The 21,703-nt window shown below is 37.7% G+C and overlaps 1 protein-coding gene across 1 annotated transcript; it reads left to right on the top strand.

Moving 5' to 3' along the window:
• The first annotated feature begins 14,501 nt into the window (after positions 1-14,501).
• On the top strand, positions 14,502-15,431 carry LOC114633234 (vomeronasal type-1 receptor 4-like). The gene has a single exon (XM_028781843.1). It carries the CDS (start codon positions 14,511-14,513, stop codon positions 15,429-15,431), a length of 921 nt encoding a protein of 306 aa, XP_028637676.1. The 5' UTR covers positions 14,502-14,510.
• The last annotated feature ends 6,272 nt before the right edge of the window (positions 15,432-21,703 follow it).

The following is a 21,703-nucleotide window of genomic DNA, read 5'->3' as shown; positions in this document are numbered from 1 at the left end:
GGATGCCAAGAAGTGCTTGCTGACAGGAGCCTAATATAGCTGTCTCACGAGAGGTTCTGCCAGAGCCTGACAAATACTGAAGTGGATGCTCGCAGCCAACCATTGGACTGAGCACAAGGTCCCCAATGAAGGATTTAGAGAAAGAACTAAAGGAACTAAAGGGGTTTGCAACCCTGTAGGAAGAACAACAATATCAACCAACCAGACCCCCAAAGCTCCCAGGGACAAAACCACAAACCAAAGAGTACACATGGAGGGACTCATGGCTCTAACCACATATGTAGCAGAGGATGGCCTTTTTTGGCATTAATGGGAGGAGAGGCACTTGGTCCTATGGAGGCTCGATGCCCCAGTGTAGAGGAGTGCAAGGGTGGTGAGGCAGGAGTGGGTGGGTTGGTGAGGTACACAGTGATAGAAGCAGGAGGAGGTGGGATGGGATAGGGGGTTTCTGGGGTGAAAACTGGGAAAGGGGATAACATTTGAAATATAAATAAAAAATAAAATACTAAAACAATAAATAAAAAATTTACAGTAAAAAATAATAAATAATATTTTAATAAATAAATAATAATAATACTTTTCTATTTAAAAGAAAATTTTCTGTGTATATAAACCATGTTTTATATCAGTAAGAGTGAAATAGACACATATGTTTATTCGTTTTTAATTCTTTAGAAAAATCTACCCCAAGTGTTCTTTAAGCAGGGTTTCTTCAGTGAAAATCAATAGAGGTTTAGGCACACTAATACATAGTACAAAAATAAGGAGGCATTGAGGGTTCCAAAGGGGATAGTAACTACACAGGAAGCTCAGCAGTGTCAACTAACTTGGACCTGTTGGGCTCTCATAATCTAAATCACCAACCAAATAACATACACAGACTGAACCTAGGCCTTCCTGCAAATATGTAGCAGATATGTAGCTTGGCCTTCATGTGGGTCCTGAGCAACTGTGGTTGGGATATCCCAAAATCTGTATGTGGGTTATGTTCATCTAGCTATACTCACTTGTCTGGCCTCCGTGGGAGAGGAAGCACCCAGATTTGCAGACAATTGAAGTGTCATGTCTGGGGTTGGGGAGATATAGAAGGAGGGGCCTCTACCAGCTTAGAGGAGAAGGGGAATGCAGATAGAGAAAGGACTATGGGACAGGGTGACTGTGAGGGGACCAGTGAATGGGATGTAAAGTGAATAATGAAAAAAAAAATAGCCTTTGTGTGAATTAAGCACCTCAAACTTGTCTGGTTCCTGAATGTAATTGCTGATGGAACTCAAAAGCAAGAAAGCTGTCAAATGATTAATTAATTATATTTTTAAATTTATTTTTAAATGTATGAAGGTTTTGCAAATATGTATTTGTAACACATGCATGATGATTATCCATTGAGGTGAGAAATGGACTTAGAGTTACCTGGGATGCTTGTTTTCTAACAAGTTGGTTCTGGGGACTCATCTGGGTGCTCTTAAAAAAGAACAAATGTTCTTGTCACCTGATCTAACTCCCTATACCCAGGGTTGTCATCTTTAGAAAAATATATTTTATGTATAAATGCCATAAAGAAAGATATTAATTTCTTCATATTTTAGGAGCATATATGAGAAAATTAAAAGGTGCTAATTTTTTAAAAAATGTATTTAAAAAACAACTGAAAAATATGCTAACATTAAGAGTCAAAAAAGGCAGAGTGTAGCCTCAGCCTGGTACCAGCAGAAACCTCACACATCTATGTATATATGTATAGTAGAAATTAAATTGACGGTTATAAAAGCATAAGGAATATGAGTTTGGGAGTAGTTGGGATTGTGAAAATAGCACTAAAATTTTAGGAGAATATGCAAAAGCATGAACATGATCAAAGTGCATTGTATACAAATAAGTCACTGCCAAAGTATTAATAAAAATACTCTAATTCAATAAAATAATCCAATAGCTAATCCAGCCCACACTTCAGATGTTTTACCAGGGGTCATAGTCACTCTAGGGAACTAAGCTGTCCCAGTAGCATTCAAATTTAACCCATTCCATAGGCTCCTTATGCCAGTCTAGAACTTTTCCAGAAGACTTGTGTTTACTGGAGGTCATGTCTTACTAGGAAGCCCAGAGACCACACAGGTATTTGAAACCAGAAACAACACTGTCATCCAAAACCCCAGAGATCACTCAGGCTCCAAAAACATAGCAAGGGCATTCTTCTAGTCCTTAAGATTTACTGGTCAACAAAACCACAGGCCAATCGAGCCATAGAAGAAACAGAAACCAAGAAAAAAAATCAAAAAATTGAACATCTAATAAAAATACACTCAAACTTCAGCACATAAACCTAATATAACCTCATACCCAGATATCTACAGACCAGCTTAAGAACACAGTCAACAACAGCCAGGGAAATATAGCACCACCAGAGTCCAACTGTCTTACTGCAGCAAACCCTGGCAATTCCAACACAGCTGAAGCACAAGAAAATTACCTTAAATCTAATTTAAATCTATCTTATAAAGATTGTAGTGGCCCTGAACGGGGAAATGAATAATTCCCTTAAAGAAATAGAGGAGAAATGATGAAGTGGAAGAAATCAATAAGACTGTTCAAGAACAAAAAAATAAATGAAAGCAATAAATAAAACACAAGCTTAGTGAATCATGGAGATGGAAAATCTAGGTAAAAGAATAGGAACTACAGATACAAGTATCACCAACAGAATTAAGGATATAGAAGAGAGACTATCAGGCTTAGAAGATATAATAAGACAGCTTTCCATACTAAAATCCCACTGAGAGAGGGCTGGTCTTCCAGAACTTCTGGCACACTTAAAACCACAGGTAAGACCACCAATGTTGCCCCAGTACATGGCCCAAATGGGACCCTTCCAGAGGCCACAGGACACAGGAACTGTGGAGCAGCCTGGGACAGGATCCTTCCCAGTTTCCATCTGCAAATGGGAAATGTGCCACAGCTTTCCTATCCAAATCACACCCTTAGAGAGCTGGTCTTTCAGGAGTGTTGACAAACTTAAGATCACAGGCTCACAGGTAGGACAAGCTACAGCCAGAGACAACAAGACCAGGTACCACCAGAGATAACCAGATGGAAAGAGGCAAGTGCAAGAACATAAGCAATAGAAACGAAGGCTACTTGGCAACATTAGAACTCAGTTCTTACACCACAGCAAGTACTCAATACCCCAACACACCTGAAAAGAAAGATTATGATTTAGAATTACATCTCATGATAATGATAGAAGACTTTAAGGACACAAATAATTCCCTTAAAGAAATATAGGAGAACACAGGTAAACAGGTAGAAGCTCTTAAAGAAGAAACACATAAATTCCTTAGAGAAATACAGGAAACATGACCAAATAGGTGAAGGAATTGAACAAAACCATCCAGATTCTAAAAATGAAAATAGAAACAATAAAGAAATCACAAAGGGAGACAACTCTGGAGATAGAAAACCTAGGAAATAGATTGGGAATCATAGATGCAAGCATCACTAATAGAATACAAGAGATAGAAGAGAGACTCTCAGGTGTAGAAGATACCATACAAAACATTGACACAACAGTCAAAGAAAGTGCAAAATGCAAAGAAATCCAGGACACAGTGAAAAGACAAAACCTAAGGATAATAGGTATAGAATAAAGCGAAGATTCCCAAATCAAAGGGCCAATAAATATCTTCAACAAAATTATAGAAGAAAACTTCCCTAACCTAAAGCAATAGATGCCCATAAACATACAAGAAGCCTATAGAACCTCAAATAGATTAGAACAGAAAAGAAATTCTTCCTAGTACATAATATTCTAAACACTAAATGCACAAAACAAAGAAAGAATACTAAAAGCAGTAAAGGGAAAAGGTCAAGTAACATATTAAGGCAGAACTATCAGAATTACACCAGAATTCTCAACAGAAACTTTAAAAGTCAGAAGATACTGGGCAGATGTCATATAGATGCTAATTGAACACAATTGCAAACCCAGGCTACAATATCCAACAAAACTCTCAGTTACCATAGATGGAGAAACCAAGACATTCCATGACAAAAACAAATATAAACAATAACTTTTTCACAAATCCAGCCCTACTAATGACAATAGATGTAAAACTCCACCAAAAGGAGGGAAACTACAACCAAGTAAAAAGCAGGAAATTAATATTCTTTCAACAAACCAAAAAGAAGATAGCCACATAAACATGATTCCACCTCTAACAACAAAAATAACAGTAAGCAACAATAACTGGTCCTTAATATATCTTAACATCTGTGGATTCAATTCCAAATAAAAAGACATAGACTAACAGAGCGGATACATAAAATGGACCCCGCATTTTGCTGCATGCAGGAAATGCACCTCAGTGACAATGACATACACTATGTCAGAATAAAAGTATGGAAAAAAATTTCCCAGCAAATTGTCCCAAGACACAATCTAATATTGTAGCCATCTAATATTGTATAAAATCAAGTTTCAACCAAAAGTTATCAAAAAAATGAGGAGGGACATTTCACATTCACCAAAGGAAACATCTACCAAGATGAATAATTATGAACATCTATGCCCCAAATGCTAGTCCACATACATTCATAAAAGAAATTTGCAAAAGCTCAAAGCACACATTGAACTTCATACAATAATAGTGGGAGACTTCAATACCATATTCTCACCAATGGACACATCATGAAAACAGAAACTAAACAGAGATACAGAGAAACTAAGCCAAGTAATGAAACAAATGGATGTAACAGACATATACAGAGCATTTAATCCTAAAAGAATATGCCTTCTTCTCAGCACCTCACATTACCTTTCCCAAAATTGACCATATAATCGGTCACAAAACAATCCTCAGCTGATAGAAGAAGATTGAAATAGTCCCATGCATGTTTTAAGATCCTTTCAAACCACAGACGAAGGCCGGTCTTCAAAAAGAACAGAAAGTCCACATACAAATGGAAGATGAGCAACCCTCTACTCAATGATAATTTGGTCACGGAAGAAGTAAAGAAAGAAATTAAAGACTTTTTAGAATTTAATGAAAATAAAGGTAAAACATACTCACACTTATGGGAAACACTGAAAGCAGTGATAAGAGAACTCAGCTCTGAATGCCTCCAAAAAGAAAGAGAGAGCATACATTAGCAGCATAACATCACATAGGAAAGTCCTAGAACAAGAAGCAAATACACCCAAGAGGAGTAGACAGCAGGATATAATTAAATTTATGGCTGAAATCAACCAAGTAGAAACAAAGAGGACTACACAAAGAAGCAACAAAACCAGGAGCTGGTTCTTTGGGAAAATCAACAAGATAGATAAACCCTTAGACGGACTAACCAGAGAGCACAGAGGCTGTATACAATTAATAAAATCAGAACTGAAAAGGGAAATATAACAATAGAAACTAAGGAAATTAAAAAAAATCATCAGATTCTACTACAAAAGCCTATATTCAACAAAACTGGAAAATCTGGATGAAATGGATAATTTTCGTGACAGACATCATGTACCAAAGTTAAATCAGGGTCAGATAAACCATCTAAACAGGCCCATAATGCCAAAGGAAATAGAAGCGGTCATTAGAACCTTCCTAACCAAAAAAATCTCAGGGCCAGATAGTTTTTGTTTAGAATTCTATCAGACCTTCAAAGAAAACCTTATACCAATACTTCTCAAGCTAGTCCATAAAATAGAAACAGAAGGAACACTACCCAATTCTTTCTATGAAGCCACAGTTACACTCATGCCTAAACCAGAAAAAGACCCAACAAAGAAAGAGAACTACAGACCTATTTCCGATAAGAACATCATTGCTAAAGTAGTCAATAAAATTCTCACAAACTGATTCCAAGAATGCATCAAAAAGATCATTCACCATGACCATCCCAGAGATGATGGAATGATTCAAAATGTGGAAATCCATTAATATAATCCACTAAATAAACAAACTTGAAGAAAAAAACCACTTGATCATCTTATTAGATGAGGAAAAAGCCTTTGGAAAAATACAATACCCACTCATGTTAAAAGTATTGGAGAGATCAGGAATTCAAGTTGCATACCTAAGTATAATAAAAGGAATATACAGCAAACCAATAGCCAGCATCAAACTCAATGGAGAGAAACTCAAAGCAATCCAGTTAAAATAAGTGACAAGACAAGGCTGCACACTTTCTCCCTACCTATTCAATATAGTACTCAAGGTTCTAGCTAGAAAAATTAGACAACAAAAAGAAATCAAAAGAATACAAATGGAGGGTGTGGAAGTCAAGATATCACTATCTGCAGATGACATCATAGTATACATAAGTTACTTCCAAAATTCTACCAGACAGCTCCTTCAGCTGAAAAACAACTTCAGCGACATGGCTGTATATAAAATTAACTCTAACAAATCAGTAACTTTCCTCTTCTCAAAGGAAAATTGTGCTGAGAAAGAAATTAGGGAAACAATGCTAATATAGTCACAATAGTCACAAATAAAATAAAATATCTTGGTGTGACTCTAACCAAACACGTGAACAATCTGTATGACAAAAATCTTCAAATACCTGAAGAAAGAAATTTATGAAGACCACAGGAGATGGACAGATATCCCATGTTCATGGATTGGCAGGATTAATATACTAAAAAGAGCTATTTTACCAAAAGCAATCCACAGATTCAATGCAATTACCATGAAAATTCCAACTCAATTCTTGATAGATTTAAAAAGAGCATTTCTCAAATTCATTTGAAAACAAACAATCTAGGTTAGTGAAAACTATTCTCAAGAATAAAAGATATTCTGGGGGAATCACCAACCTGAACCTCAAGCTATACTATAGAAAAATAGTGATAAAAACTTCATGATATTGGTACAGAGACAGGCAAATAGATAAATGGAATCAAATTGAAGACTCAGAAATGAACCCACACAGCTATGGTCACTTGATCTTTGACAAAGAAGCTAATATCATCCAGTGGAAAAAAAGACACCATTTCTGATAAATCGTGCTGGTTTAACTGGAGGTTTGCATATAGAAGAATAGAAATTGATCCATTCTTATCTCCTTGTACAAAGCTCAATTCCAAGTGAATCAAAGACCTCCACATAAAACCAGATACACTAAATCTAATAGAAGAGAAAGTGGAGAAGAGCCTTAAATACCTGGACAGAGGTGAAAATGTCCTGTGCAAAATACCAATGTCTATGCTTTAAGATCCACAACTGACAACCAAATAATCCTATTAAAAAGTATAGTACAGAGTTAAATAAAGAATTCTCAATCAAGGAATCTCCAATGGCTCAGAAGTACTTAAGGAAATGTTTAGCATCCTTAGTCATCAGAGAAATGCAATTCAAAATGGCCCTGAGATTTCACCTCACACCAATCAGAATGCCTAAGATGAAAACTGCTGGTGACATCAGTTGTTGGTGAGAATATGGGAAAAAAAGAACACTCCTCCACTGCTGGTGGGATTGCAAGCTATTTAAACTACTTTGGAAATCAGTCTGGCAGTTCCTGAGAAAACTGGAAATTGTTCTACCTGTGGACTCAGCTATACCACTTCTGGACATATACCCAAATGATGCTCTGACATATAACAAGGACACATCCTCTACTGTGTTTATAGCAGCCTTATTTATAGTATTAAGAAGCTGGAAACAACCCAGATGTCCTTCAACAGAAGATTGGATACAGAAAATGTGACACATATACACAATGGAGTATTATGCAACGATTTGAAACAATGACTTCATGAAATTTGCAGGCAATTGGATGAAACTAGAAAATATCATCTTGAGTCAGGTAACCCAGACACAAAAGATCAGGCATTGTATGTCCTCACTAATAAGTAGATATTAGACCAAAAGCTCACAGTGCCCATGATACAACTCACAGACAATATGGAGCATAGAAGGAAGGAAGACCAGGGTGTGGATGCTTCAATCCTTTATTTAGGGGGAAACAGGATGATTGTGGAAGGTGCAAGGAGAGGAGAACCTGGGAGGGAAAGAGGATAGGAAGGAAATAAAGTGGCAGTTTTAGGAACTGGAGGAGATGTGAGAGAATTACAGAGGGTAGGAAATCAAACAAAAATATGTGGCAGGGGGAAAAAACCGGGAATAGCTACTGGAGCATCCCAGACACCAGGGCAATGTGAGGCTCCCAGGACCAATAGGAACGGCTTTAGCTGGAATGTGCAGAGAATGGGGGATACAACCTGTTGAGGCCACCTCCAGTAGATAGGCACGGCTGCTGGTTGAAGGATGGCATCACCGACTCATGTCAAAATTTTTAACCCAAAAACGTTCCTGCCCAAAGGAAGAACAGGTACAAAAAAATGGAACAAAGACTGAAGGAGGGGGCATCCAGGGACTGCCCTACCTGGAGATCCATCATGTCTGCAGACACCAAACTCAACCTTGTCACTGTGGTCAAAAGGTGCTTGCTTAAAGGAGCCAAATGTGGCAGTTCTTTGGGAGATCTGGCCAGCAACTGACCAATAGAGATGTGGATGCTTGGATCCAACCATTACACTAAGCTCAGAGAACCTGGTAGAGAGCTGGCAAAAAGACTGGAGGTGCAAAGGAGAATTGCAACCCCCTTAGAAGAAAAACATAGGTTGGCTTGACCACCCAGTTCTTCCAGAATCCAGACCACCAACCAAGGAGTGTACCTGGAGGGATCCATGGCTCTAGATACATATGTAGCTTAGAATGGCCTTACCTAACAGAAATGGGAGGAGAGGCCCTAGGTCTCAGAGAGGGTTGACGCACGAGCTTAGGGGAGTGCTGGAGCATTGGGACTGGAGTTTGTGGGTATGTAGGGGAGCACCTTCATACAGGCAAAGTGGAGGGAGGAGGGTGGATGTGGGATTGGTGGAGGGGTAACCGGGAAGTGGGATATCATGGGATGGGGGGTTGTTGGAGGGGTAACCAGGAAGAGAGATATAATTTATGATGTAAATAAATGGAATGATTTATAAAAAAGAAAAGAAATAAACTGAAAAAATCAATATCAATTACAATAGTTTGTAATATTTAGGAATCAATTATCTCTAGAGAATAAAAGCCCATTATTAAAAATATTATGTACTTGAGTAACAGAACATGAAGAAATCTGCTGATCACCATAAAACTTTATGTCTACTGGATAGTTTAAAATTCTGGAAATAAAAGTAATTACCCTGGAGTAGACTGTCACAGGTATAACAACAACAAACCTGGTGCAATAGTGTCATAATCATCATGGGAATAACCAACCAATTTAAGGTTGAATTAAATCTACTTCACAAGATGGAACTTGTATATATCAACAACTTAAGGAACTAGAATATGTAACTGGAGAGGACACAGACCCAGGGGAAGAACTTACTACCTTTATTCTGCAAAATACACACAATAAAACTGACCCCCAGGCCTTATTCTTTAAAAGATGGATTAGTCCATCTCTCAGCCCCCATAAATGAAAGCACTGTGTGCAGTCTAAGTGATTTATACAGAGGCCCACAACCATTAAAGGTGCTGAGAATAAGAGACATTGGAGGCCACAGCTGAAAATGAGACATCTATATTATATCTCTTCCTCTCAAGACTAAGGGATCATCATGCAAGAAGAGACAAAAAGTGTATAACAACCACAGTTCATAAATGATTTCAAGCAAAGATCTTTTGTAAAAACAAAACAGGACACTTGGACATAAGATTTCACTTGTTCTGACACTATGCACAAAACCTGAAAAAGAAGACAAATCTGACAAAATTCCAGCAGACAGGAGGTTGTCAGGATGTGCAACTACTAACTGAAGAGCTATTGAACAGAGAATGTGGGGTTTTTTTTAATAAAAAATTGTGAGGATACTCCTGCTTTTATAGATGCCCTGTACTAGACACACATTATTATCACAAAGTAGATTTAATGCAGCTTTGGTGTTGTTATTTTTAATTTATTTATTTATTTATTACATTCCACATGTGCCCCTTCTCCAGGTCTCACCAATTCTTTTCCACCATCCCCATACTTTCCTTTTCATTGTCAGGGACAGCCCTGTTTATACATTGAAGGCCTAAAATCAGCAATAGACCTGACATACATACATGCCTCCTAGCAGAGTCTTGGGTCTCTGTGGAAAAACACTGAAACATATAGCTATAAGATAATGTAAACAAGCAGCTTTGGTGGAAATTTACCAGCCTGGGTGAGAACATGTAGTCATAGGTCTTATGGATATTCATAGACCTTGTGTAGCCTTGGTGGATAGTACCAACTTAGATAAGGACAAGTGAATCATAGGCAGAGTCATAGTGACCTGTCCCCTGAACCTTCACCCAGCTGATACCATGTTCTGGAAGATATCTGTATTCCCCCTGAACACCTATGCTCCTATGTCATCCTCTTCCCCACATCCTGCCTTTTTGTGTATATAATCCCTGTGTGAAAAAGTAAAAATTATGATTTGATCAGACTATAGACAAATTGTGGTTCTTTGCATCTGCTTTTCCCCCCACTTTCTCTTTCAGGTGACCTCCCCAGACCCCTGTTTAATGCCCTGCTGGACAGGACATTTCACCATCTTCATCTTCTTTGTCATTGTATTTGTCATAGTTCTCCTCCTCCTCTTCCTCCTTCTCCTCCTCCTCCTCCTCCTTCTCCTCCTCCTCCTCCTCTTCTTCTTCTTCTTCCATTTTTTTAGAATTCAAGGGGATAATGAAGGGTGGATTTGACTAAAACACATTTTGATGTATGAAATACTCAGAGACATTTAATAATTAATTGTTCTAAATGTTCTTTTAAAGAATTAACTTTATTTGGTTTGGAAGCAGAGAACCCTGAATTCAATGAAACTTACAGACTTTTCTAAACTTCCAATTAATCTAACCTCAAAGTTTCTAGAACCTTGTACAAGAGAGCTTGTCAGTCATCCTCCAGGGATCATGAAAAGTTAGCAGCTTTTCAAAGCTTTTCAAAGTACATTGTTCCTTAAGAGATATGCATGAGAAACTTTTAAATGCCTTTTTTTTAATTAGCAACTGGGGAAAGATTCATGAATGATATTGTCTCCCTAAGCCAGTGCTCTTATTGCCACTGCAGGTGAAATGAAAATTGTCATTCTAGAGGGAAGTGAGGTCACAGAGTCACAGACCTTTGTCTCAGGTTTCATCTGTCTACCTCTCCCACGGTGCTTGTTATTATGAAGTCAGGATATATACACTAAGCTCAACAGGCTACAGAGGCAAGAAGCCAGGTGAGTATTCTTTCATTCAGAATGTATTGTAGAGCCAGCAAAGAAAAGAAGCGTGTGAAAGAACTCATGTCTGATCATGACAACCTGGGATAAAAACACATCTATGGAACAGACAGAATAGGCACAAGAATAATTCAAAAGCTAACAGGTTAGTGAGAAAGACAGAAATGTTTCTAACCTGTACAAGTCCCTCACTGAGGGTGACTGTGGGTAACACCAGGGTAATGCAGCCTATCTGTGAATGTGTTGAAGGACTGTGGTAATACATCACTGTGATTATTCAACTTACCTTATATAATGTGTAGAATAACATTGCAGATGTTATTATTATAGGTGAACCTACACAGGTTTCACATCATAGTAAACATTGGAATGAAAATATAAGATACAGGATATGAATATGTTCTGGAGTAAAAAGTAGTTTTATGTGAATTTTTATGTCAGTACCTTTGTGAGTTATAGAGGAAGTAACTGATTGTATTGTATCACCCTGATACAATTACTGCTTTGAAACTTCTCTCTTGAACTTGGGAAGAGATCACTGAAGGGAAGTTGTAGAATTAGTATAACAGCAATGACACCAAATGTGTCTTGAGTTTAGTCATACTCTAATGTTTATCATAACCTGATAAATGGTTTCCATTACTGTTTTTATTGTTGTTAATGGAACACAGGGCCATATGCATGCAAATTCAAGGCTCTACCCCACAGCTATGTTCGTCTCCATACATGGTTCTTTATTTCAGTTGGGAAAATGTTTATCTATTCACATTTTTCCAAGGTGCGTTTCTATATGTGATATGCACCTCCTCTATTTGGTTGCATTGTCATTTTTATTATAAGAGGTTCATTAATATAAGAAGCAGTTTGTATAGAATTTTAAATAAGATATTTCAGTACCAATTTAATCTAAAGCTATTTCAGCACACTTTATTATTTCATGCTATCCTTTGAACATAATAATGGTATTAATAATTCAACTTTAATTAACATTAGAGCTTTTCCTCCTAAATGATAACAATGCATTTTGCCTGGTGACACCACAAATACCAGGTCTTGCCATTTGAAACTTGGATGTAGGGTAACTTTCTCTCAGGTCAGATCATACGAAGAACATTGTATTTTATTAATTTCTCAAGAACTGTATTAGCACTTGTCATCTGCCTCTGAAATCACGCTTATGTGAAAATGAAAATTTATGTAAAAGATTGATTCATTATCTATTTTGATTTTGTGTTCATGAATGTTTTACCCCCATGCATATATAGGTACTATGAGAATCCAGTCCCTGGACATCACAGAAGATGGTGCAGGAATGCCCTCTAACTTGAGTTACAGGCAGTTGTGAGCCGCTATATAGGTGCTGAAAACCAGACCCAGGTCCTCTCCATCAGCAGCATGGTTTCTTTACTACTGGGTGATACCTTTTGTCTCCCATAATCAAAATTTTCCAAAGCCAAAAGCATACAGTAAAATACCAACAAAGTGAAAAAATGTCAAGTGAGAATTACAATTTGTGTGGAAGGCTGGAGTATGGTTGATAATACCTGTCATGGCTTTGTGAGCATGGACAGTGCAGACTGTATTTGTACAATAGTAGCCATTTTCAAGAACTTCTGGCCTCCATTTTGACAGTAAGAGCTTTTGAATTTGCAGAAACACTTGTACATTTGTGTTTCTAGGTTCTGGCCTTGACAGTGGAAATAAAGCTACTGTCCACATCAGACAGTTATCAGCATCAAAGAAGTTATAAACCTGAGAGGATAACAGTGATTCACAAATTGTTATCACTGCTGTCCATTTATATACTTAGTTAATAAAAAAATTACACCTGCTATTTCTTATAGCGCTCACAATGTATGAGGACAGAGTACAGAAGCAGAAATAAACAACCACAAAGTCTAACCTGTTAAAAGTAGAAAGGGAACAAGCTGACATTTTGTATTGACATATGTCTTTATTATTGCCACTTTCAGTGTACTGTAAAAATTAGGGAATACTCTATCTGAACTGCCTGATTTGAGGACTCTTTACAACAAGAAAGGAATGTGTCTCTTATAATGAGGCTGATGATGTCACTGAAAATCTGTCTAATATGGTCAGTGTAAGAACTTTGTATGCAAAGAAGTTAAGGAATGCAAATTTACATATTGTCTGGAGAGAAAATTTACACATAATGAGCCAATGAAAGATAAATACTTTCCTGACTGACTCTTAACCATTTCTAGGAACATGCAATTTTTGGTGGATATGCCAGTGAATATAAGGGATTGAAAGATGATAGAAGATGGTCAGGCATGATTGAGAGAACTGGGTATAAGAGGCAGCTTTTGCTGTCTCATTCACTGAGTGGCATAGAACTGTGTTTTCTATTAGGATCATGGGATCCGCAGGATAAATTGTCAATTCTCAAACACATTATACACATAGTTCTTAGTCATTATCAATTAAAGAGTCTCAAATGTTACAGCAGCTGTTAGAATGTCAATAACAGTGAGTGAATTTTTGGAGCTACCTAGGTATTTCAGGTCAGTTCTACTGGAATCATCCCTCTGGAAATGGACATGTTCTGTCATTAAGAACAACTTGAGGTAGGTAAAACTTTAAAAAGCTTCTAAGGTATAGGCATGATGTCTTTATGCAGTCAGTAAATGTTTTCTTCGTGTTATACAATTCTTATTTTTCTGCTCTCAGGTCTTGTTTCAATTTGGACTTGGCATTGAAATGCTTATGTGAAAAATATTCTGTCTAAATTCTTATCATTTATTCTTTGCCTTGTCAATATATGCTGATCATGCAAAGAGTGAGTAGAAGAGAGAATAGAACTAGACTTCTACTAGCCAGGGGAATGAGACATATATATAATTAAATATATATAATATATATTAAATATTCTCTCTCTCTCTCCCTCCCTCCCTCCTTCCCTCTGTCTCTTTCTCTCTCTGTCTCTCTGTCTCTCTCTGTCTCTCTCTCTCTCTCTCTCTCTCTCTCTCTCTCTCTCTCTCTCTCTCTTTCTCTCTGAGGTATTGAATAATCCAACAAGCATGGAAATAAATCACTCATTTCAAAGTTTTTGGGATGAGGGTCTTGTTGTTTAATGTGGTCTATGTTGACCTTGTACCTGTAAGTATAAAGGATCCTTTATTTCAACCTTTTAGGAACTCCATAGATTAAAGTTGTCCTCATTCATCACAGGCTATGACCAGATGCCATTATTCATTTGACCAGAAAAAATACAGGGACTATATTGTAAAAGGAAACTCTGCTGAATCGCAACATGAACTTCTGGAATCTGGCAATCAGAATTATTTTCTTATCACAAACTGCTACTGGAATTCTGGGAAACTTTCTCCTTATATTCTACTATCTAGTCCTTGACTACAGAGAACACTCATTAAAGCCCACAGATTTGATTCTGATGAACCTAATGGCAGCCAATGTGGTGGTAATTCTCTCTGTAGGTGTGCCTCAAACAATGGCAATTTGGGGATTGAAGGAGTTCTTGAATCATTTAGAATGTGAGCTCCTATTATTCCTTCAAGGATCTGGTCGAAGTATGTCCATTTCCACCATCTGCCTCTTGAGTGTCTTCCAAATCCTAACCATCAGTCCCAAGAAATTTTGTTGGAAGCATAAATTCAAAGCTGCCAAGTACATTGGCTGTTGCACTTCCTTCCTCTGGGTCTTGCATGTGTTAATTAATTTCATTATTTTTCTGTACATATATATTAAAAAGAATAACACAAATGTGACAAGAACACGAGATTTTGGGTACTGTTCCATTATAGGGACTGATGACATCAGTGACTCACTCTATGCAGCTTTGGTGGTGTGTCCTGAAGTCTTCTTTTCTGTGCTCACTGCCTTGGCAAGTATCTTCATGATTGTCATTCTGTACAGACACAAGACGAAGGTTCAATACATCCATAGCACTCATGGTTCCGGCCACACTTCCCCAGAGTCCAGAGCCATTCAGAACATCCTCATAGTGGTGTCTACTTTTCTGGCCTTTAGTACTCTCACCTCCATCTTAAGAGGGTGCATAGCTCTTTTTTATAGTCACAGTTGGTTGCTGATGAACATCAATCACTTCACTTCTCTGTGTTTCCCTACTTTTGCACCCTTTGTTCTTATGAGTCATTATTCCATTGTATTTAGACTCAGTTTAGTCCAGTTAAGAAAAAAGACTGTCTCATAATTCTCTTATTGCCCAATTTTTTACTCACTCTTAACACTAGTAAGACAATAAAGAACATTAAGGGAGTTGTTCCTTGTCTTTCTAAGATTAATCAAGTCCAGTCAAAGGGTGTTCATTTGTACCGCATGCCTTTTGAGAGAGTTCCAGGCAATGACCATCAGTACAAAGAAATCCTTTTGGAAGCATCATAAAGACAGACCTGCCAAGAACATTAACTGTTCCATTACCCTCCTCTTGGTCTTGCACTTGTGAATCAATTTCATTTCCTTTGTGTACACATTTATCAAAAGGAATGGAAAAATGTGACAAGAACATGAGCTTTTGGACTGTGTTCCCTTATAGGGACTGATGACATGAGTGAATTCATTCTGAACTCGATTTGACTCATTGTACTCTTCAACTTATAGATACTACAGTTTTTTCTTTGTGTGGATGATGTGCAAGGAAGCTAGTAAACCATCTAGCCATAAAGCTGCCCTTCTTATGGGTTTCATCCTATCAAGTATTCTTGACTGCCTGACTGCTGCACAGTCATCTGGTGTGTACTAGATTCTAACTGCAAGGCAAACTAAAACCAGGGCTAGTCATAAACCTGTAATTCAGGTGGCCCTTTTCCCAGGACAGCTGTTCTAGCCTACACTAGTATCAGAAAATGGCTTAAGTAATAATTCCCAAGGGCCTTTGCTTGTACTTTGGCCAGAAGCAATATTAGTTGGTTGCTTGTTAACTTATAGAAACAGTTATCCACAAAGGCATCATACCTAGCCACTGAAGGTAAAATGTTGATCCATATCTTTCACCTTGTACCAAAACTGATGGAAAATGAATGATTGTGTGTTGTTGCCCTGGCATTGTTTATTAGTATTTATTTTCCATGTTATTTAAAATAGATTTTTTTGTCATACAATATATAACCACAATATAGCTTCCTCTCCCTCAACTCCTTCCACCTTCTTCCTATCTCTTCTCCCATCTTGATCCACTCTCTATCTCTCATTAGAAAAGGCTTCTGTGAGAAACTACAAGGAATAACAACACAATATATGATACTATAAAACAAAAATTATCATATTGAAGTTAGACAAGACAAGCTAACAGAGAAATGAGCCATATTTCCACATATAGGAGTGCCATAAAAGTATGAAACTAAAGTTATAGTGTATATTCAGAGGAAGTCCTCCAGACTATGTAAGCACTGAGATTGTTGATTTAGTCTCAGTGAGTTCATATGAGCTTTTAATAGAGGGCCATTGTCTCCTGGTATCCTTTTTCTCCTTCATCTCCTGCTCTTCTTCATGCATTCTCTTCTGCTGGGACCCCTGACCTTTTAGCAGACAGATTTGAAGGAGATGTCTCATTTAAATCTATATATTCCAAGGTCTCTCTCTCTCTTAATCTCTCTCTCTTAATCTCTCTCTCTTAATCTCTCTGTCTCTCTCTGTCTCTCTGTCTCTGTCTCTCTCTCGTTCTGTCTCTCTTTCTGTGTGTATGTGTGTGTGTACTGTCTGCCAATGGTGCTCTAGATTTGCTCTCATCTATATTAGCATGAAGCTTCTCTGATCATGGATGAATAAGGCGCTGCTCTATGAATATAGCAGAATATCAGAATATCATTAGGTGTCAGTTATTTTTTCTTGTTTATATCAGTAGTATTTGAATTTACTATAGGTCCCTGGGTTATGCACACCCTGAATTTTGTTTCACCAAGCAATAAATAATGGATTGTAAATCATGTCGTTAGACTTCAAATCTGACATTGACTGTTTACTCCTACAATGTTCATGTCACCATTGCCCTAGCATATTTTGCAGCTAGATAGATCACAGGTTTTGTGCATGAGTTGATATTTAATTTTCTCTTTTGGTATCCTGCAGAATAACTTTCAGTGTCATAGACACCATTTTGATCTCACAATGTTCAGTGACTTGTGTGTGTGTGTGTGTGTGTGTGTGTGTGTGTGTGTGTGATGGCTAGATCAGTGGGGCCTTTTATCCATTTGTGGAGTGCAATCTATTTTCTAACAATAGCTTTGAATGTGTGCGGATTTCCATGGGACCTTTTCGGCCACCAACTCAATTGGGTGACACCCAGTATGAATATTGGATATTTTGTTTTGGACATGAGATGGCCAGTTGGGGTCCCTTTTCCCTTATTATCTGGAGACTTCATGAGGATTGCAATCTGATAATGTACCAAGTTTCAACAAAAATAGATTTACATGCTGCTCATCAAAGTCCCCTAAATTCTAGCTGTGTCTCCTCTAATTCCTTCCCTCAAACCCACCTCCCATCCTATTTCACACCTGATCCTCACAATCATGTCCCTCCCCTCCTCCTGGCTCCAGTCTACTCATTAAATCTATTCTAGTTCTTTCTCCCAGGGACATATGTCTGCTCTAGTACTTTCCTCTATTCCCAATGTCTCTGTTTCTGTGGATTATAGCTTAGACATTATTTATTTAAAATTCTTATCCAGGTATATTTTAATATGTATCAGATTTATCTTTCTGGGTTATACACACCCTGAATTTGGGTATTACCTCATTTGGGATATTTTCTATTTCATCATTTGCCTGAAAAGTTCACAATCTCATTGTTTCAAGAGCTGAATACTACTACATTGTGTAAATATATGACATTTTCTTTATTCATCTCCCTGTTGAGGGACATTTAGGTTATTTTAAACTGATGACTATTTTGGATAGAGTAACAATGAACAAATTTTGGCAAGTGTCCCTGTGTTAGAATTAAGCAACCTTTGGGCATATGCACTAGAGTACTATAGCTGAATTTTGAGGTAGATTGATTCACTGAGGTAGATATGTCATTGATATCACTCTCAATTTATTTTTCATATGTATAATGCAGAACTACTAAGCTCTGTGAGTTAATTTTCTGTCTATTTGTAGATAATTTTTATCAGAAATTCCCAAAAATATTTTGGGATGTTTCTTTTTTATACTATCATATTTTCTACAAATATCAATATTTGGAACTTTTCCTTTCAAATTTTTAACTCCTTAATCTATATCAGTTGTCTTATTGGTGGAGCTAAAACTGAGCAGCATTAGATGTGACAAGAGTAAACGATCTTGCTTTGCTCCTGATTTTCATGGAATTGCTTTGTGTGTGTGTGTGTGTGTGTGTGTGTGTGTGTGTTTCCATTTAAATTAATGTTGTTATGAGCTTGCTGTCACTGCCTTTGTGATACATTTCTACGATCTTTGGTATCTTAAGCCTTCCAGGATTTTTATTTTATTGTGAAAGGCTGTTGTATTTTGTCAAATGCCTTTTCTGCTCCTCATGAGATGATTATGTATTTTCTTCTTTCATTTTTTATATGGTGAAATGCATTTATTGATTTTGATATATTGAACAATCCCTGCGTCTCTGTGATGAAGCCTAACTGGTTATGGTGATCATTCTTTTGACAATTGAAGTATTTTATAGAAAATCTTTGTGTCTATGGTTATGAGGAAATCTGCTTTATAATTCTGTTTCTTTGCTAGATCTTTATAATGGCTGGATATCAGGGCAGCTGGCTTTGTAAAATAAACTGAGCAGTGTTCTTTTTCTTTTTTAATTTGTTGAATAACTTGAAGATTATTGGCATTAACTCTTCTTTGAAAGCCTGGTAGAATTCTGTGATAAAACCATCTGGCCCTTGGTTTTGTTATGTTTTTTTTTTCTCTGTTTGCATGGTTGGGAGAACTTTAATTCCTGCTTTTGTTTCTTTAAGATTTATTGATCTGTTGGTATTTTTCTTGAGGGGGTTCTTTATCTCATATTGATTTAAATTCGGTAAGTGGTATGTATTGAGCAAATTATCCATTTCTTTTAAATTTATCGTTAGGTAGAGTACAGGTTTTTAAACTATATGCTTATGATTCTCAGGATTTACTCAAGCTCTGGTATTATATCTCCCTTGTAATTTCCAACTTAGTTAATTTGGATATTCTCTCTGTGTCTTTTTGTTCATTGGATAAGGTTTTATCAATTTACTGATTTTTCTTAAGGAATCAACATTTTGTTTCATTGGTTCTTTGTGTTAGTGTTGTTTTTGTTATTTCTATTTTATTGCTTTCATCCCAGAGGTTATTTTTAGCATCAACCCCTTTTGAGTGTGATAATTTCATTTTGTTCTAGAACTTTCAGACGTGCTGTTCCCTGGGTTTTCTCTCTGCCTCTGTTGAAATGAGCTGACTCAAGGTAGATTAGATTGTATTAAAGACAGTTTATTAGGAACTTATTCTCTGATGAGATGACTGGCCCCAAAAATTGATGCCAGAGGAATCACCACCCAGAAAGAGAGAGATATAGTTAGAAAGAAAAATGGGCACACAGTAGCAGAGAGAGAAGAGAAGAAGAGGAAGGGAGATAGAGACCAAAATATCTGGATTATACTGGGGAAAGGTCACCCCATTCCCCTGGCTGGAATGTTGAAAGTAGGGCTAAGGGTATGCCAGGTAGGAACTGGAGGAATACTGAGAGAAACTTGTTTTAGGGTCTAGAACATGGGCCTCAGTCTCCTTTTGTTGATGATGAATGGATAAGAGAGGCCATAATCACCCATGACTACTTCCTGTTGACTTTGGGACCCAGATTTTTTTAACTAACTATCAAGTTGTACTTCTTAGTATATAGATTTTTTGAGACTACAATCAAAAATTTCATCTCAATTTAAAAGTATCATTTGGAGATCTTTTTTGCTGCTCTGCCCATAATCAAGGTGGTGTTGAAGCCACAACTTGACTCTTTTTATCCCAAATTCAAAAAAGCAAGCAATCATTTGCTGTTCACACAATGTGTATACTTTTTTCTGTCAGCATGGTGGGGGATTTAAAATGAACCGGCTGGTCGTTCACCATCACCTTTGAAATGAGTGATTTCCTTGCTTTTTACATACACGAGGCCAATTTAATCCTAAACTAAGAACAAATCCCAGCATGGCAAGTTGAGTTGGGCATGAAAATTCTACTCATATCTCTTGAGCTGTAACTGTTAGCTTCTGGGAGGAAGGGTCAATTTTCTTTAAGAACTGCATCTGGCCACACTCCAGTAAAAGACCACATATTCGAGAATGCTTGGATAACACATATTGGCATTGATGGGAAAGCAAGAGATGACACAAAATTGGGTGGAAAGAGGAAGATGGATCTGGGAAGAGTTAAGAGGGGGGAGGGTGAATATGATCAAAAATACATTCTATTAAATTCTCAAAGAAATAATAAAATTATAAAACGTGCTCTTTAAATACCTTCATCCAGAACCAGAAGAGAATAACCCTTAACTCGGTTGCTAGTCGGACTACGAATCAATTTAGATCAGCCTTTCTTAGTATCTCAGTATTGCCATTATCTTTCTAAGACAGCATAGGCTAAAGGCTAAAGCAGTTAAGCTCATAGACTGTTCTTTTTTGTTTTGTTTATGTTTTTATTATTTTTATTAAATATTTTACTTATTTACATTTCTGATGTTATCCCCTGAATAATTTCACCATTCCCTCCCCCAATTCCCAAACTCCCAGAAGCCCCCTAACCCATCCACCCTCATCCTGCTTCTATGATGGTGTGCCCCATCCACTTCCAAATCCCTGCCCTCAAATTCCTCCATACTGGGGCATCCAGCCTTAAAGGCACCAAGGACTTCCTCTCCCACCTATGCCTGACAAGGTCATCCTCCACTACACATACAGCTGGAGCCTTGGGTCCCTCCCTATGTGCTCCCAGGCTGATGATTTACACCCTGGGAGCTCCGGTTTGTTGGTATTGTTGCTCTCCCCATGGGGCCACAAACTGTTGGTATCAGGCTCCGAACCCAGTGACATCACATCTAGGCAACCCCACATCGTTGCCAAGGCAACCACCATACATTTCCAGAATCCTCCTGGCTACCTCACCTTTACCATTGGACACACTAAGTCATCACCCATATAAAACAGGCAGAACCCCTGACCTCTCTCTCTTCTTCCTCTCTCTTGTCTCTCCTTGATTTTCTTCTTCTACTTCTCCCCCCCCACCTTTGCCCTATCTCCTGAATAAATGCCACCTTGGAACCATTTGGTCTGGTGTGGTCTGTTCTAAGCCGAACACAGGCTTCTAACATTGGTGCATTAGGCAGACTTCTGGAACCTCAGTTCACCATGCAGCTGCTGGCAGCTGCAGCTGGAGCTGCTGGCTGCTGTGACCATGCAGGACCACCGCCATCACTGTTATACCACGTGGACTGTGACGCGCCGCCTCGCCGAAAAGGAGAACACGCCACACTTCAGGA

Source organism: Grammomys surdaster, unplaced genomic scaffold (genome assembly GCF_004785775.1).
Source record: "Grammomys surdaster isolate TR1022 unplaced genomic scaffold, NIH_TR_1.0 570, whole genome shotgun sequence".
In the NCBI taxonomy this organism is placed as follows: Eukaryota; Metazoa; Chordata; class Mammalia; order Rodentia; family Muridae; genus Grammomys; species Grammomys surdaster.
Note: the sequence above shows the minus strand (reverse complement) of the source record. Positions and strands in the feature narration are given on the sequence as shown.